The following is a 14664-nucleotide window of genomic DNA, read 5'->3' on the forward strand; positions in this document are numbered from 1 at the left end:
AATGTCATTGTTCGACATGGGTCATTCGTGTAGGAAGTGGAATGTATGCGCAAGAGTGTGGGTCAAAGGCATTGTAAGAGAATCTGAAACTGTACATTCCTGTATTTCATCAACGGATGACTCGGTCGTCCATAGGGTGAAAAGAGCCAAAGTCTCTCTTACCGCATTCAATAGTTGGGTCTGGTGGTCCTTTGTTGCTGTACAAAGCAGTCTTTCGCAGAGAGGGGCAAAACCTGGTTGACAAAGCGTAGAACGATCCATCATTGTAATACTATGGAAAATTCCGATTCCTTAAAAAGTTTTCGGTTGCGTATAGTTGATCGACGCGGTGAATAAGCGGCGGTTCTATTCGGATACGCAAGTATCTCCAATTTTGCCAAGAGAGAACAGAAGCAATAGAGAAAATGAAACGGGAAAACGGCGAAGACGATTCTAAGGTACATACAGAGACGTTCCAAGAAAAACCAGAAATTGATCAGACCCAACATGCAATGTAAAACCAAGCTGATTTTGGAGCAATTTATGCTGCCAAATGCTCTTCCCTTCAGAGTAAAACTCCTGCCATGCCCATATAACGTCGACAGAAATCGTGAAAAGCATCCCGATCGAGAACAAGGACACAAGGGTGGAGGATATGAAGCAAGACGAATGCGCCCTGCACCAGCGCAATTCAAGAGACCCATGACGGTCATCAATCATGATAAGGTGAGAAACTGAAGGCCTTGAGGATGAAAAACAACTCCTGGAAACAGAACACCGAGGTAAACCAAGCGAATGCGGCATGAAAGAAGAATATAACGAAAGAAAACGTAAATATTAAACAATAAGTTTCCGGATATGTGAGTTGATATAGAAGCCAGCTAGTGGTAAAGAGACTCAGGCCGACAAGGCCATATGCGCAGCAACAAGCGATGTGGAACCCAAACGGTTGGGCTAGAATTGTGTGGTGGTCATCGAAATACTTTACCATTTTGAGCCACTGTCTCGAACCTAATCTTGTTCTGATATTTGAAATGTCCGCCATCTTCGAGCCAGGGCGTGAGGTTCTTGCACTGGCTGACATCAAACGACTCCAGCTGGTTACAGCCGTCAGACACTGCCTCTACCCCGGCGCCGGTGACTCGAACGCAGCCACGAACCGATAGTCGCTTCAGGTGCAAAAGATGAAGACCAATGCTGCGCAGGGAAGGGTCGGAGATTGCAGAGCCACAGAAAGACATATTCAAATAAGTCAATTGAGAACACTGAAGAGCAAGGACCTCTGTTGCTGTATCTGATAATGCGCAACAAAACGACTGTTCTAAAGGTTAGTGGATATTTACATCTCTTTGCGACAATCTTGAGAGAAAGTTGGAGCCCGATGCCTTACCAGATCCAATTCCTGTAGCTGCTTAGCAGCGTTGGTCAAATAAACAATAGCTTGGTCGGTCAAATACGTGCAGTCGGCTAAACAAAGCCTCCGCAGATTGGTGAATCGCGCGTTCCCCCAATATTGAAAACCTTGGTCTGTGATAGAGGTGCAACGTGTCAAGTCCATTTGTTCGATTCTATGAGCAGCATGAGACGCAATATGGTGCATTGACCGGTCGGTGACGTGTTTGCAGTATGACAGCGTCAATTTCGTCAGCTTGGGGCAGCCGAAGACAGCACCAGCCGCGGTTTGCATGGTGGGCTTAAGAACCCCTTTACTCGTCTTCACAGGCTCATCTTTGTGTTGGCCAGGCATGACCCAACCAATAATCCGAGCCAAGAGCGTGTCCCCGACTTTCCGGCAGTTGCTCAAGTCCACCTCTTGCAATCCATTTGCCGTGCTCGCCATGTCAAGGATGGCGGATGCAGTGACGTCCCACACACTTTTCATCTTCCACGCAACGACGTTAGAACCGCATGTAGCAGCCAATTTATTGAATCCCTCATCGGTGATGTGAAAGCAATTGCTAATATCAACATAGCGGGGTCTATTCCCAACAAACGGACATATGATTTTCACTAACACGTCATCGGTGATTTGTCGATTATACATGCTTAGGTCCAGATCGTGCAGCAAATCCGTAGATGTATTGATGATCTCTGACCAATGAAGGGAGACCGCCCGTACTCGAAAAAGATGATGAAGTTCTAGAAGGTTGAGAATTCTCACTAAGATATTATCAGGAAGCACGCCACGATTCACTTTGTGCGACTCGCGCTGCGTTTTTAGAGTAGTCGACACAGCGGCTTCGGGCAGCGTGAGAAATGACGAGCTTGTCGAACGTGGTTCAGATGGTGGTGACGGCCGTTGCTGTTCCCCAGAGACCTCCTCTGGTGTCAACGGAGCGACGGATCCGCGTCTACTTTTCAGCCGGACCTTGTCTAAGCCGACATTGAGAAATGGATCTGGATCCGAGGGACGTAAAACGGCCTGGTCGTCCGCCTTGTTGGTGTGCGGACCATCGAGTTCTGTTTCTGTGAGTGTGAGGAGGGGCATCGATCGGCGTCGCGAGGCGCTGACTTTAAAGTTGCTATCTCCAACGAATTGTCCAACACCGTCCGCTTCAGCCATTACGACATCGCCATCAGCTGCCGATTGCAGCCGCTCTTTGGCAGTTTCCTCCACCTGCTGCCGAACATCATGGGGGCACTTCTCCCAAAACTCGGCAAGGACATCACCGCTAATCATAAGGCACTCAACTGCGTTGATAGTACGCACTGTTGCAGTCCTGCGTGGCGCCAGAGAAAGACTTACAACCTCACCAAAGTACTGTCCCGCTTTCAGCCTCGCTTTCACTTCAAAGCCCGGGTGTTCAATGGTGTTCGGCACGGAGTGTGAGACATCCTCTGTGTGTGTACGTTCAGTCAATACTTCAACTTCGCCGCGAACTATAAAGTATATCTCCCGCCCTTGGGAGTCCTGCTTGATAATGTCGGTGAAAGGAGGATACGACCGGGGTTGGGCGTTAAGGCCTAAGAAATGAAGGATGTCCCCTGGAAGACCGGCGAACAGAGGTAATTCTTTGAGTAAAAGACGCACGTTAACAAGTCCGTTAGCGAGTGCGCTTGAAGAAACTCCATCAGTTAACCCAGGACTGGGAGATTTGCGTTTCTTGTTGACCGACTTCCAGTTCAACGCCGTGCCCTCTTGCTCCGCAAGAGACATGTCTTTGGAAAAAGTTTCTCTCAGACGTTTGTTTCCTCTGCGAGATATAATATCATCCACTGGAGGCGCGGATGTCTCCTTCTTCTTCTTCTCCAAGAGCATCAACCTCTCTTGAGCTTCATCTCGGATGGCTTGCTCCACATCTGGGAAGTGAGGAAGGATATTTCTAAAGTCTTCCTTTGTTAAGACGATCAGCAGACATCTGGAGCGAGCGATAATAGTCGCAGTCCGCGGACGATCCATCAGCACGCCTATTTCACCAAAGAAAGCGCCTGGCTCAAGATCCACATATACACTCTCGCCATCGCGGGAAGTAACGGAGACTGCGCCCCGGACCAGCCAATATATCGCCTTGGCCTCGTCCCCTTCCGTCAAAATATAATCATTGGCCTGATGGAGTTGGGGGCGCAGATGCCGCCCCACCGCGCTCAAAAAGGATTCCGGGGTAGATTGGAACAACGGGAAAGAGCGCAATCGGTCGACCAGATCCAATGGAAGAGCTTGAATATTAGAGAAGGCCAAGGGAGAAGGGCGGACCGGGCGATTGGGATTCATGACCGAGTCGAATGAATGAATTAGCGAGACTGTATCAGACACCGGCGCGAGGGCTTTGGTCGAGCCTCCGCCGGACCTGCCATGGCGCCGCATGATGAACTAGTTGCGATCCTCTAAGAAGCGTCAAACAGGATAGGGAATGGAGAGATGGAGAGGTTCGGAAGTTTCCAGAGGTAGCATATAGTGTATTATTTTTTTCCGGCAAGCAATCCACGGACCGATGACGTCGACGAGAATTGGGGTGGGATCACGGGAGAGCTTCAGAATGGCATCTTCGGTCCACGGGGAGGGCGGGGAGGAAAAGAACGGAACCGTTTCGTCGATAGGGGAGGTTTAAAGAGAGCCAAATGAATTATCCGAGACCCCGGGGAGTTTGAGACGACAATAGGACACGAGCCGAAAGTCCACAGAAATTCTGGAAGAAGTAGCTAAAAGTGAACATAATGGTTAGAGAGAGAGCAACCCACAGACCAGACAGAGAGCTTTCCGCCGAATACTAATTCATGAAAGCGGGGAATGGGATCACCGAATAGATGCTGCGGTTGAGCTCCACCGCGAACTTGAACTTTCCGCCTACCAGCGAAAAACTAAACCAACTCGAGCCAAGTGGTGCCCGCCTTATCAATTGGGATTCCCTCCGCTCTTTTTTACCTGCTCTTGTGTTGCCGTTCAGTGAGGTTTCCACCCCCCACAAAAAGAACCAGAAATTTTATACCAATATTGATAGTTTCCAAGAAGAAGAAAGGAAGGAAGTAAGGAAAATAAAAGACTGGTGTTTTTCCCTTTTCCTTAGCAAGAACCCCGAAAACCAGAATTGTGTACCCCAATCAGCGGAGATGGAGGGAGGTGTCGTGATAGGGAAAAGTAAAACCAGAACACATCCATTTACGCGACAAAAGTTGAGCTGGTACGAGTGGGGGTCTTCACCACTGAAACACCAGAGACACTGATCCGCTATTATTCAGAGCATGGAGTTCCATGACAAATCACCAGAATGTAACAAGAGTGCCCCTCTCAATTGCAGATATAGAGGTAGTTAGTCTGATGTACCCAACTATAAGAGCCAGAAATTGGGTGAAGGGGAAGTAGGAGAGAACTGCGAAAAACCTCAGCTGTAGGGAACAGGGAACTACCACGGAGAGGTACGTACATTTACAAATTACAGGTGTTGTTGGTTGGGGCCAGTGAGGATGAATGCATGCTGAAGATCGTCACCCAACTCACAGAACCCCAAGATCATTGGGCCATTTTGCTTATGCTGGCTTGACATCGACTGAACACCAGTTTGCTTGCTTTGCTTGCTGCATTTCAAGCATGCATCACAAAGGATTAGTGGGAGGATCCTGTACGATCCCTACCACCTACGGAGCCTCTTATGGGTTCCTCTGAAAACTGGTACCTGGTAGATGGATTTATCTACTCCTATACATTTCTCTACCCGTTTTAAATTCATCTATTTTTTTTTTTTTTTTTTTTTTTTTTTTTTTTTTTTTTTTTGCTTCTTCCTCTATCCGTAGGTATTCCAAAAGGGACTCACTCCCAAAACTGCTCGTCTGCCTTAAATAAAGACACCTTTTTCCTCTACTGTGGATTAATATCCAATATGACAGCGGGGCAGCGCAGGGGCCACCTACTTCACCTGACAGCCCATACAACTTATCTCTGATACCTAAGGCAACAAAAGACCTTTTATCATTGGCGGTGATTGACACACAGCTTCTCCTCAATTAGTAGCTTCCACGCATCAATGTAAGCCAAGTCTGTTAGAAACATTATTGACGCCGGGATTTAAGATCCGCTTTTCCCGTTCTCCTTCAATCGCTATTACGACAGCCAATGCATGAATACAGCCTCATCGCAATGTCATTACAGATTCGGTCATGGCAAGATCCCATGGCAGGGAGCGGCAGTGACTATCTCTGGCTTGGCGAGAGCTAAGTGCGTATAGAGAGGAGTGGAAAGTGTTCCGTTGGGCAGGTGCGAGGAGCCGGCGCTTGACACAGAGGCCTTGCCGGTTCGGGACCATCGCTTACAGCAGGGTTCCATACGGTTTGGTGGCCCGGTAGTAGACGGGGAGCAGGTCGGTGTGTATATATATCAGATCCTGTCGACTCTAGACCAATCAGGATGTCGGCACAGGAACCACGACTCTTTGGTCACATAGGTTAAATCCTCATTCCGTCTTCGATCGGCGATTTCCCAGAAGGAAATTAACGTAAGCAGGTCGATTGCCCTTCAGGGATTCTAGAGCGTCCTGCATAAGTCCGTACACCAGACTCAGCTTCAGCCCCAGTTTTGTCGTGCGAGCAGCTGTATAAACATCGTGACGAGCTAAACACAGCCGGTATTTAGCACTTACTTCTGGATGAGTTTTTTAACATCAACAAGGAACGAACCTAATAAACTGTAGATGCCAGAGAATGATAAACCAGCTGTCACTGTAGACAGGAAGTCCCTCCGGTCATGCCGGGCATAATCCACTGTTTCTTCGAATAGACAGAATGCAAGTGCGCCGAAGCCTAGTTTTAATCCCATCTTCATTCCCTCTTTTACTCCCCCAACAATTGCCGTGTAGTTCTTCGTTTTGTGGTATTGAAACCATCCGGTCGATGTCGTGGGAAAGCGATGAGCGTTTTCGGCACGGAAGCGATATGCTGACTTTTTACTTCCATGAGACGACCCGATGACCATACCAACTGAGAAGGCCGACATGGCAGTGTAAGGCAGACGTCTTCCGACTTCAATACCAAGTCTGGGGGGTGCATCCGATTCAAAGAGCTTATCCCAGTGGAGTATCTCCATCAAGGTTGTTGAGCCTCGAGGATGCGCGTCTGACGATCGGTGGGAGTCCATGGTGATAAATGATTTAAACAAGAGTCTGTACTGTACTGTGAATAGGGGGTAGTGTAGAATATAGAGCGGATAAGGCGTTATCCAAATTTCAATGAAGCTGGTTTCTCTGCGACAACATTGCCGAGTTACCTTTCTTGTATTGACTTTCCTGTTCCGTTTTCGGTCCGACTTAGCGCCGTCCTTTGCTTCAATTCCTAGGCTATAGCTTAGTTAAGGCTAGCTTTAGTAGTTAACTATAGATTAACATTACGGAGTATATATCCCAGGTCATTCTAGGTGATGTCTTTATTCAGAGTACTCTATGTCTTCGAGGAAGACTGCTTAGTGTAGGATTATTTGCCGTATGATTACGGTTTAAATCGAGGAGAGTTACGTGGACACTCTAGTTAAGTACGTAATTTGCTTACATTTTAGAGTGCTCGGATTAATTTGCTTGTTGAGGATGCTTAAGTAGATATATTGTAGATTATAGTCGGAATAGTAAACGGAAATAAGGAAAAGCGTATCTCTTCTTTCTCAGTTTGTGCTCATTTAATCTCAAAAGTAACAACACCATACCCTCAACCCTACCCGGAAATAAATATATGGAGTAGATATGGAACCCATGTATATCGCCTACTCCGGATTACTAGTAGCTTCTCTAAGCAATGCCAACTACGAAAACCCCAATAAGTACCCCGTAAACTCTTCCTCTCCCTCCAATATAGCCACTGCCATATCCAACACTCTACTGTGTCCGAACCCGTCACATCACCTAAAAGCAGGGCTTCAATACCTCGTACCGTGCAATATCTTAGAACATTGATATATAGCTATGTTACAGAGTACAGGTCCATTGGATGCGAAGCCTATCAATCTGTTCTCGGCCAATAAACCAACCATCCGTGTGTCAGTGTTCAGAAACATTCAAAGGCGGTCACGTGTTATCAATAGAGGCAACGGCACCCGTATCGGGAAACCAAAGAGGTCTTTTCAATGCACCTTTATCTTTTGCTTCAGAATTCGGGCCTGGGATTACCTTATTTCAGACTAAAAAAGCTCAGGAGACAACTCAAGCTCTGAGGGAAAAAGGAGTTCCGCAGACCTAATAAACTTCTCGATCAACAGCCAAATCAAGATTACATCATGGTAAGCTTGACACCATGACTCGCTACCTGTGCATGAAAGGTGAACACGACTTCGCTGACTTTGTATGATGCCATAGTCGCAACCTGATCCTTTAAGTTGGACGCTTCTGTTCAAGAAGCACAAGATGACCGTGCTCCTGATGCTCCCGCCTTCCGCAACGATCCCAAGCGTCCAAGCTACACTCCTCCGAGCGCTTCAATCACGCGGTCTAACAGAAATCAATGGCGATCCGGTACCGGAAGACTCGTCTGATATTGAATTTGGTGTCGCAGTAGACAGAAATGACCTCGGAAAGGGTTGGACTAAGCTTGAGTTCCAGACGCCGCAGTTCGATGAAGATGAAGCACCAAAACGAGGGGCGGGGAGGAGATCTGCAGCCCCTCTGAGCTTACAAGCGGCTGAGATTAGAAATGGACAGCCTGTTGCTTTCAGGTTCCGGAAGCGCGGAGAGGAAACTGAAACGGCTGAAGAACTGATTGACCTCGAACTAGAGGACCCTGGTTGGGATGTTGTTCTTCCTAGTCTCGATGATGAAGAGGAGGAAAATTAAAGTAGATCACACATTTTTCTATGTTGATGAGTATCTTGTTGTTATTGGATTTTCTTTACTCTATGTTTTTGGCGCAGGGCTGGGACGAGGTGCTATTAGACGGCGTTCACGATCTTTCACCGGGTGGCCGAGAATATACATTGACGACTTGACATGTACCCGTAGAATCACCTGTATACAAGCAGTGAAAAGAATATTTTGTGGTCAATATACAGTAGCCTTAGTATATAGCGGTCTGCATCTTCTTCCTAGTGTGTAGTCCTTGGTAGATCATACCGTCCTAAGGGTTTCGTCTACTATTTACTTCCCAATAAATGTGAAATAATAGTCTTTCGAAGCCATGTCGGTATGCTACAACATACTCCAGAGTACGGTTGAATCGCCATTTAATGGATCCTTGGGTGTCAACATGGAGTTAACTTTTAAGCACCTAGAAAACAATCAACACTTAAGTATAGACGAGGGCCCTCGCAGGAGAAACAAAATGGCAGAAGACTAGCACCAGCACTAAAAATAGATTAAATAAGAAAATCATCCGTGTAACAAGCGCCAGCCGATAAGAAAGTGACCTGGGGTACTACATATTCTTAATCAAACAGAGTTGTACCATGAAATTGATTAGAATCGAGCGGCACTGCATGGGATAGCTCTAAGTAGCATCGGACCAATCAGGATTAAAGCAGTGCGTTGTGTTAGGAAGCTTGTCATGTGGTTTTAGTGGGTTACCGCAGACAAGAGCCAGAACTTTCCGTAGTTCTGGGTTAAGGCCAAGAAACACAGACACGCTATGAGCACGCACTAGTAGTCGTCCGGGGCAACGGCGAGTTGACACAACAAGCCCCCGTGTCAACACTTTAAGTGGCTTGAAGCTCATACTAGCACCTCAGCGTAACTCAACAGGGAAATTCTGGGGCTGTCGGGAAATAGGTCCACAGTCAACATTCTTCGTCGATGAGCTCGTTCTCCAATTCTTATCTCTTCGTCGCCTCATCGTTGTTTCGACACGCCGCCGGTGTAGGGCGTCGCTGGATATTTCGACAACTGCCCTCCCCGCGCCGATAAATCTCGACTTGAGACTCACTTTCCGCCTGGAGGGAAGTAGCACCTCTTTCATCTTCGACAAACAGCAATATGGCAATTCCAAGTGACGCTTCGTCTATCACCGTTGCAGTTAGAGTGAGGCCTTTCACAATCAGGGAGGCGGCACAGATCTCAAAATGTGAAGACGGTCCTCTCTTCCTTGGAGATGGCTCTTTGGCTGGAGCACCAACACCAAAGCTCAACCAGAAGGGAATTCGATCGATTATCAAGGTTATCGATGATAGGTGCCTGTGAGTGCAGTGCGAGTATTTCCCTGTTCCTTGGACAACAACAATTGACTGGGTTCTCTCAGAGTCTTCGACCCTCCGGAAGACAGCCCGGTACAGAAGTTCTCGAAAAGTGTTGTCCCCAACGGCAAACGCGTTAAAGACCAGACTTTTGCCTTCGACCGTATCTTTGACCAGAATGCTTCCCAAGGAGAGGTGTATGAAGCGACAACACGCACGCTTCTCGACAGCGTTCTTGATGGTTACAACGCCACAGTCTTCGCATATGGTGCGACTGGATGTGGAAAGACCCATACAATTACCGGAACGGCCCAGCAGCCTGGTATAATCTTTATGACTATGCAAGAGTTGTTTGAGCGTATCGACGAAAGATCGGGAGAGAAGGCGACAGAAATTTCTCTCTCGTACCTAGAAATCTACAACGAAACTATCCGTGACCTCCTTGTCCCTGGTGGCAGCAAAGGAGGCTTGATGCTGCGGGAAGACTCAAATAAATCGGTTTCAGTATCTGGGCTGTCAAGCCACCATCCCCAAAATGTGCAGCAGGTGATGGATATGATCATGAAGGGTAATGAGTGTCGCACAATGTCCCCAACAGAGGCCAACGCCACCTCTTCACGGTCACATGCAGTTCTTCAAATCAATATTGCCCAAAAGGATCGCAACGCTGATGTCAATGAGCCTCACACAATGGCAACACTGAGCATCATTGATCTTGCTGGTAGTGAGCGTGCAAGTGCAACGAAGAACAGAGGCGAGAGATTGTTCGAAGGTGCGAATATTAACAAATCGCTCCTCGCGTTAGGTAGCTGCATTAACGCTCTCTGTGACCCCCGAAAACGGAATCATGTTCCATACAGAAATTCGAAGCTCACTCGGCTCTTGAAGTTCTCATTGGGCGGCAATTGCAAGACAGTAATGATTGTCTGTGTTAGCCCCTCCAGCCAGCATTTCGACGAGACCCAAAACACCTTGCGTTATGCCAACAGAGCGAAGAATATCCAAACCAAGGTTACGAGGAATGTGTTCAATGTCAACCGTCACGTGAAGGACTTCCTGGTGAAGATCGACGAACAAATGAATCTAATTAACGAACTTAAAGCTCAACAGAAAGACTACGAGAGAATCGCTTTTGCGAAGTTTAAGAAGCAAACGGAAAAGAAAGACGCAGTTGTCCGCGAAGGAATCTCTCGTATCCGAAATGCTTATGAGCACTCACTGCCTGAGAGGCAGGAAAGGACTGCAAACATGCTCAAGTCAAGACAGATTAGCCGCAGGATCGGTATACTGTCTTCGTGGATTGCTGCTTTTGACAGCGTATGTGCGAATTCCGAGAATGAGGTGCCCTTAGCGAATCTTCAAGCCATTCGCAAAACGGCACAAGGTGTTCTCCTTGAGTTGGAGAGTAGTAGGCAGCATTACCACCAACGGCTGGCTAGGAGCACTTGGGACAGAGGCATTAACTCGGCCGTTGAGCACGCCGTTCGTCAACTCCACGACTTTGGAATCAACGATAACGGTGACCTTGCCAACCTTCATCGCGAAGCAGAGCTCCTGAAATCAAACACAGAGCGTGATGCTTTTTCGGCGGTAGCGGAACAGGAGAAGGCAGGGGAAGCGGAAACCGTACAGCTACTGCTTCAGGCTCAATTCGAGGCCATATCTGCAATTGAGGATATCATGCAAATGAGCGAAGAGGAAGCTGTTGAGGCGGGCAAGAGTATTCTTTCTAAGATGCTTGACTCCTGCTCTACTGCAACATCTAGTCTTGTGAAACCAGATGGCAGCTTACCGGCAGCTCAGCCATTCAGCCCTTCCAAAGCCATGTCCCCCAAGCCGAAGAAGAGAGTGAGTCTTGCAGCACTACCTGCTGGCAAGACTCTCGCTGCACCTATCAGCTTGGCATCGACAGCACCTGCCTCGCCCGGCAAGGGATCGCCCCGACGCCGTAGGTTGGGGGGTGGCCGGAAGAGCGTCACATTCTCACCCAAGAAGCCTCAGGCCAAGTCAACAAAACGAAGCGTACGTTGGAAGGATGACGAGCAAGACGGTTCTTTGGCTGAGTTTCAGAAGACACCACAAAAGCCGCGGGCACAACTTTTCCCCGAAGGCCCCCAAGGCAGTCCCAGTGAGCCCCCAATGCCTAGAACGTCACCCGTTCCGCGTGGCATCCCAGTGCCCAGTCGTAATATCAGTCCTTCGTATGGGTTTTCACCAGTCCCTGCCCCGCCGGAGCCAACATTGCATGTCCCGAAGAACAACCGATTCAAAGCCGGCTTCCTCTCCAAGAAAATTAGCGGCTCACCAATTGCGCCCCCTCCTTCGACCTCGCTTCCTGCCTCAGACGGTGAACATTCTCCCCTCCGCAACATCGAGAACAGCAGCTTTCTGAACCGCGCATCGGTTGACCGTCCCTCTAGGATCGCGGTTCGTACTTCGAGTGGCAGCTACACCAGCAGTCCCGCATCGGACAACAAGGAAAGCTGGAAGGCAAACAAAGACGACGCCATCCGGATCAGTTCGGCGATGAGGCGCATCTCTGGTGGACATTTCGGTGCTGGCGCTTCTGCCAATTCTCTTCGGGTTCATCGTCGCCGGAGTCCGGGGTCTGCAACTTATGGCAGCTCTTCACCTGAAAACACCATGTTCACCGCGCAGGCAAGGAGAATGGCCAAGGGTGAGAAGGAGCACGAGGCCAAACCAGGCGTTTTGGGACCTCGGACTCTTCCCATTATGAAGAATACCGGACGACGGACTACTTTTGGAGGGGAAATCCGGCCCCGAGACATTAGTCTCACTAGTAGGGACGCTATTCGACTCAGCGCCATGGCAACCCCCAACCTCCAAAGGCCCTCCGAGAGCCTCTATTCCAACTCTGGAGCAGGATGGAGGTGAATACAATTGCTGATTCAGGGTTTTTTTGCATTGCATTCTTGGGGGGTGTTTTACCAATACTTGGAAACGGTGTTTCGGAGAATAGATACCATTTGCTTTTTCTTAACTTATAATGTCCACGCCAACCATGAGGTCCGGTATCCGGGTTATACCGTCCTCCTCGTTCTGTTGCGCTGAGAACTTCACCAAATGATTTGGAAACATGCTGGAGTTTCAATTTCTATTCGATGTTCATTTTTTTTTTTCCTGTTCTATGTGTATTGCATATAATATTTCCGGAACATATACAATATCGGATGCGACGTTTGAATGGGTTTTTATACAATAGGAAGCCAAGACTGTTGTCTATACTTTAATCTATTTTCGGTCTCGAGTTCGGTAGAGAGACTCAAATTAGATTAATTACTCCGTAGGCAGTCATTATGTCATTGCGCCGAATGACGCCACTGCAGAAACTCCTCCGCAATCTGACAAATACACAGTAAAGGAAGGCATACCATAGAGAGAAGTCTTCTTCTTCCTCAACATATTTCGTTCCAGTTCCAATGACTAATTAATTACCTAGCTTGGTGCTGCTAGAAGCTACCTGGTTACTGGCACAACTGACATTGAGCCTGACAAGTTCAAGTTAAACTTAATTGTATCGCATTCTCCTGCCCTCGCAATAAATTTGCCGGTACCCCTCAGCGGAAACCTCGAGGCAAATTTATTTGCGAAGCAAATTAACTGTTCAAGTATCACGTAAAAAATCAGTTGAATGGCCTTCGCCGCACCCGCGATTGGTTCGACCTTACTATTCTCACGAATTTTCCGTCCGTTCTCCACCAGCGCTCCGTTTCTCTCTTTAACACCTGAATCTGCATCGCGCAACATGTCCAACAACACGCAAATCGCCACTCTGGCTGCTGGATGCTTCTGGGGCGTCGAGCACCTCTTTCGCAAGAACTTCGGCAATGGGAAAGGTCTCCTAGATGCGAAGGTTGGTTATTGCGGTGGAGAGACGGCGTCGCCCTCGTATCGGGCTGTGTGCACCGGAGATACCGGCCGTAAGTATTGAATTTGTATACTTCTCTGCAACCTATGTTCCTGAAGCTAATCGAGGATGATTCTTTCTTTGCTATATGGTAGATGCCGAAGCGGTGCAAGTGACGTTTGATCCCTCCATCGTTACCTACCGGTCTCTTCTGGAATTTTTCTACCGCATGCACGACCCCACCACTTTGAACCGCCAGGGACCTGATGTCGGCACCCAGTACCGTAGCGCCATCTTCACCCACGGAGACGAGCAGGAGCAGATCGCCAAGGATGTATCGGAGAAGGTGAGCAAGGAGTGGTACAAACAGCCTCTCTCCACTGACATTGTGCGTGCTGGCCAATGGTGGGATGCGGAGGAGTACCACCAGCTCTACCTGAACAAGAACCCAACGGGCTATGAATGTCCTGCTCAGTATGTTATGAACCGATCTCTAATATAAGCCGTTTTATCTTGTGAGAGGGAGTTAAGAGCTAATGTGTCGTGCAGCTACGTGAGAACGTTCCCGCCTCTTTCTGCCTGACTGGAGGCGAAGATATGAGATATGAACTTCGAACATATGTCCACCTTGATGGTCTTGAGATAGTCCGGCTGAACTAGGATGTTTTACAAGATAACTGCTTTTTAAAAAGGCGCAGTTTGCTCAGGACAAGCTCGTTTGTATAGGGTATGTATATTGACGGGACCCGAGATGTGCATTATACATCTCTCAAATATTATCCAGATGTCTCACAGGGTGTGCCAATCTTGACTTTATGGTATCCTAATTCTTCAGATATTTAAGTAGGAAGGAGAGCGTGTCTCCTATAATATGGCAGTGTGCTAAATAGTAAACACAAGTGCTACCTACAGTAAAGGAAGACAACCGTACATAGAAGGAGAGATATTATCAAGTCACTAATTTTTCAAAGGATACAACATATAGTTCTGACTACCTTTAAAGCGGGCAAGGAATATGTAAAGTTCGTTATATAGCAGGCAGTGGCTTGCCTGTTGTTGTCTTCTTTGTTTACTTCGATATCAATTCACTCATTCAAGTATGGACTCAGGTGACAACTCCCCTCCTCTGTCCCAATGCAGACACACTGCTTTCTCTGGCTTTTCTTTCCGCCATCACTCTCTACCTCTTCCTCTCCCATCCTTTCACAAGGTAATCACCTCTCTTCCTTCCCCCAATCATCCATCA

At 47.9% G+C, this 14664-nt stretch overlaps 5 protein-coding genes across 5 annotated transcripts; 3 read left to right on the forward strand and 2 right to left on the reverse strand.

Annotated features, from left to right (window-relative positions):
* Window positions 1-950: 950 nt before the first annotated feature.
* Window positions 951-3784, reverse strand: AO090120000268 (cyclic nucleotide-binding domain protein; the record flags this gene model as incomplete). The annotated part of the gene is made up of 2 exons (XM_001823950.3): window positions 951-1295; window positions 1370-3784. 2 exons carry the CDS (start codon window positions 3782-3784, stop codon window positions 951-953), a joined length of 2760 nt encoding a protein of 919 aa, XP_001824002.1.
* A 2080-nt stretch (window positions 3785-5864) lies between these two features.
* AO090120000270 (uncharacterized protein) lies at window positions 5865-6544 on the reverse strand (the record flags this gene model as incomplete). Its single annotated transcript, XM_023237673.1, has 2 exons — window positions 5865-6001; window positions 6088-6544. The coding sequence occupies 2 exons, from the start codon at window positions 6542-6544 to the stop codon at window positions 5865-5867; spliced, it is 594 nt and encodes a 197-aa protein (XP_023092481.1).
* Window positions 6545-7686: 1142 nt separating this feature from the next.
* AO090120000271 (uncharacterized protein) lies at window positions 7687-8222 on the forward strand (the record flags this gene model as incomplete). Its single annotated transcript, XM_023237675.1, is given in 2 exon segments — window positions 7687-7734; window positions 7749-8222. 2 exon segments carry the CDS (start codon window positions 7687-7689, stop codon window positions 8220-8222), a joined length of 522 nt encoding a protein of 173 aa, XP_023092482.1.
* Window positions 8223-9353: 1131 nt separating this feature from the next.
* AO090120000272 (kinesin family protein) lies at window positions 9354-12080 on the forward strand (the record flags this gene model as incomplete). The annotated part of the gene is made up of 3 exons (XM_023237676.1): window positions 9354-9553; window positions 9616-11678; window positions 11998-12080. 3 exons carry the CDS (start codon window positions 9354-9356, stop codon window positions 12078-12080), a joined length of 2346 nt encoding a protein of 781 aa, XP_023092483.1.
* Window positions 12081-13316: 1236 nt separating this feature from the next.
* Window positions 13317-14001, forward strand: AO090120000273 (peptide-methionine-S-sulfoxide reductase; the record flags this gene model as incomplete). The annotated part of the gene is made up of 3 exons (XM_001823954.3): window positions 13317-13491; window positions 13574-13892; window positions 13968-14001. 3 exons carry the CDS (start codon window positions 13317-13319, stop codon window positions 13999-14001), a joined length of 528 nt encoding a protein of 175 aa, XP_001824006.3.
* Window positions 14002-14664: the final 663 nt, after the last annotated feature.

This window comes from Aspergillus oryzae, chromosome 5 (genome assembly GCF_000184455.2).
Source record: "Aspergillus oryzae RIB40 DNA, chromosome 5".
NCBI classification, from domain to species: domain Eukaryota; kingdom Fungi; phylum Ascomycota; class Eurotiomycetes; order Eurotiales; family Aspergillaceae; genus Aspergillus; species Aspergillus oryzae.